General features: G+C 40.0%; 1 protein-coding gene across 1 annotated transcript in view; it reads right to left on the reverse strand.

The window, feature by feature from the left end:
* Positions 1 to 1,951: 1,951 nt before the first annotated feature.
* COL22A1 (collagen type XXII alpha 1 chain) overlaps positions 1,952 to 3,237 on the reverse strand; it is a 197,340-nt gene continuing 196,054 nt past the window's right edge. Inside the window, exon 63 of the mRNA XM_042869694.1 lies at positions 1,952 to 2,264. Within this exon, the coding sequence (XP_042725628.1) occupies positions 2,077 to 2,264 (188 nt within the window). The 3' untranslated portion in view covers positions 1,952 to 2,076. The remainder of the gene's footprint in view (positions 2,265 to 3,237) is intronic.

Consider the following 3,237-nt stretch of genomic DNA (forward strand, 5'->3'; position numbering starts at 1 on the left):
TGTTCAATAGAGCATCATTATATATTTACCTGTCACATGGTATACTTGAGTGTATTAAAGTATGAGCCATTCATGGTGTATGCAAATATGCACAATGCAGAATTTGGGGAGTTTCACATCATAGAATCATAGAATCACAGAATCATTAAGGTTGAAAAAGATCATCTAGTCCAATCATCAGCTTATTACTCATCACACCATGTCACATTAATATGGGACAACTAGCATGCCTGACCTCCATAAAACCTGCTCATTGCCATGATATTTACTCAAAATAATGGCTCATACCATGTTGAGAGGTCTCTCCTGAGTAAGAAGCTTATTCTACATCACCACTAGAGGAATAAAATCTCATTCATTCTGGACTAGAAAAAATGATGATGTTAAATACTATGTGATCAACATGCTTGCATAAAACTGAACTATAGAAAGCACTACAGTAACATATACTATTGAGAATTACTAAAAAGCAGTATGCTCTTCTCTTCATGATATTTTCACTTTGCTTGGTCTTTCCGCAGACAGGATCACAGTAAAATCCAATAAAATAATTTACTTGCATAGGAAATAGCAAAAATGTCACCACTGAGATCTACATAAAAAAGACTGTTTAATCTTCTGGGTAAGAAAAAGACTCCAAGGTTTGCAAATAGTCAGCTTTGGGCTTATAGCTACAGTGTCTGATTTTGGGATGGTTATAGACAGCTGTGCCTCCTGCTTGGCTTAGCCACTTAGCCACTTTGGAAGCACCATGCCACATGGTGAACATGCCAGCAGGGCAGGGGGCCACATTTATCCCTCCAAAAGATCAGATGGGATTTCAAAACAGATTCAGCACTTAGTGTCTGTATCACGTTCGTTACTCTGATCACTCAATACAAACTGCTTATTCAGAAGAGTTTTGGAAATCTGGCTCTTCCATGTGTCTCTGTGAGAAAGTTAGATTGAATGCTGTGAATGTCTTCTCAGACTCTGTCCCCTATTTATTTTTTCAGTGAATTCCCAACTTGATTTTGGCAATGAGCTGATAGGCAAAACGGCCTGTGTCTGAGTTTTGTCTTTCACTCTCAAACACAATTTCTGAACACCTCTTTGTTCTGAACTTTTCATCAGAGATGAAAACTAGCCACTAATTTCTCACCTCCCTCTAAAACACAACTTTTCCAAGTTATTGTCATGGTGTATCATTCAAAACAGTGAAGTCAGGTGACACTTTGCTTCCTGAGATTTTTAACAGTAGAAGACATTGGTCTGGCAGAATTCTTGGGTGAAGAAGTGATAGAGCTGTGTGTGCACTGACAATGAAAAGTGAAATTGACAGCCCTGAGCTGATGGAGGATAATATTGTGGCTTTTTCAGAGGCATCTCCCTGACAGAAGGAAGACAAGCTCCATCTGATATGAACATACTCTTCATCTACTGAAGTTATTGCATGAGGAACAGTGATCCAGGCCTCACTGTGAGATTTCACATGGTCCCAAAAAATTGGCTTCTATAGAATTCCAATTCTTTTGTGGACAGAATAATAAATGTAAAAGAGATCTTCCAAGGAACACCTTGCCTGTCCATTGTGAACTGAGTGCATTAGAGATCTCTTCCCCAGCTTTGGCATGACCTTATCTTCCTGTCCTCTGTGTGGATGGCAGCTAGCACCACAGTCCTGTGACTACACAGTTAATGCCCCATGCTGCGCAGTGCAGGATTTAATTTCCGTTTCAAGCCTAAAGCTTTGGAAAGAATTAACCACAAAAAGGAAAAAAAAAATTGGTATCAGATTGGTTTTGCATAAACTGCTACACAACGCATCAATGTTGCATGCTCTTCAAAAGAAAAAAAACCACATTTTTAATGTTTTAATATGCCCTGGTGTTAGAGAAACAAGATCAAATTCACATGTCACATCAAAGATAATAATAATTATTATTATAATTCATAAAAATAATCTGACCGACCGGCAGCATTTGTTGGCTTTAGAAGGCCTCCCGTGAAAGAAAAAAAGTTGAAGACATCTGAGAGCTCTTGGCAGGCTGGATGAATTCAAGTTTTAAAAACAAGTCTGGGGATACTCCCTGTATCCTAGGGCCCTTTGACATTGGCAGGCCTGGCAGCCAGGCTTGCATAGTAAGCGCATTGAGCAGGGTCACACTGTCCATTGGCTCCCGGAGGTCCCTGTGGGCCCATGAGACCAGGTACCCCAGCTTCACCTTGAGGGCCAGGTGGTCCTGGTATCCCATCTTTGGCATAGCCAGGCTCTCCTGGGAGGCCTAAAATAAAAACAAAATGCCCTTGGTGAGTGGCACTTCAGAGTTAAGTACTTAGTAGTACAGCATCACAGGAGATGGCTTTACTGCCTATACTGGGATGTAGGCATCACCTTCCACAGATTTGGGTCTGGCTGACATATTTCTATGAGAATGTGGCAAACATGACTCCTCTGAATGCGAGAAATATAGGATATTTCCATCCTATATGTGTAATTGGATTACACAACTGTACTATGCTCTTAACACACTATGTTGTTGAAGTTGTGCAGCTGCACAGGCAATGACATCTAGTCCTCCCAGGGAGGCAGAGAGAATGGGAAAACTTGAGGCAAGAGTCATTTGTGGGAGATAACTCGTTGTGTGAAGTATAGTGGATTCATTGTTATTTTAAAGCGACGCAGGACCAGCATGCCTGATGCAGCCTATGGAGTAATGAATTTTTTTTCCATAATTTCCTCTCCCACCAAAGCAGAGTGAAGGTAAAGCTGATCAATGGCTCCTAATTACAAATTAGAAACAAAATTTATTTGCTTCTTGTTTATCAGCAAAGATAAAGCTTGAGCTATATGCCTGAAACAGAGGTGTTAGATACAATCTTTTATAGCACGCTGAAGCTGCCTGGATCTCTGCGTTCATCTTGGTCACAAGAAGATTCTGGCGAGTGCAGATAAGGCACCGCACTGTGTACCTAGCAAATAAAGCCTCACTTTGGACTTGTCCCAGAGGTCAGTTAACCTAACTCTTACTGACATGGGTCATTGTGTTTGCCAATCAAGCTGAAGAAACAAAGATGGCCACATATGATGCTAGTGTTTTATTTCTTCCCTTTGGGCCACTGGCTATGGACATAGCATAATGCCATTATTTATGTCAACTTGATTACTTACCTAACATAGAACAGACCTTTGTCTTTGTAAATGTTCTGAGTTTTATATATATGTATATATATATATATATATATATATATATATAT

This window comes from Lagopus leucura, unplaced genomic scaffold (genome assembly GCF_019238085.1).
Source record: "Lagopus leucura isolate 7727_CA_CO unplaced genomic scaffold, USGS_WTPT01 Super-Scaffold_100002, whole genome shotgun sequence".
NCBI classification, from domain to species: Eukaryota; Metazoa; Chordata; class Aves; order Galliformes; family Phasianidae; genus Lagopus; species Lagopus leucura.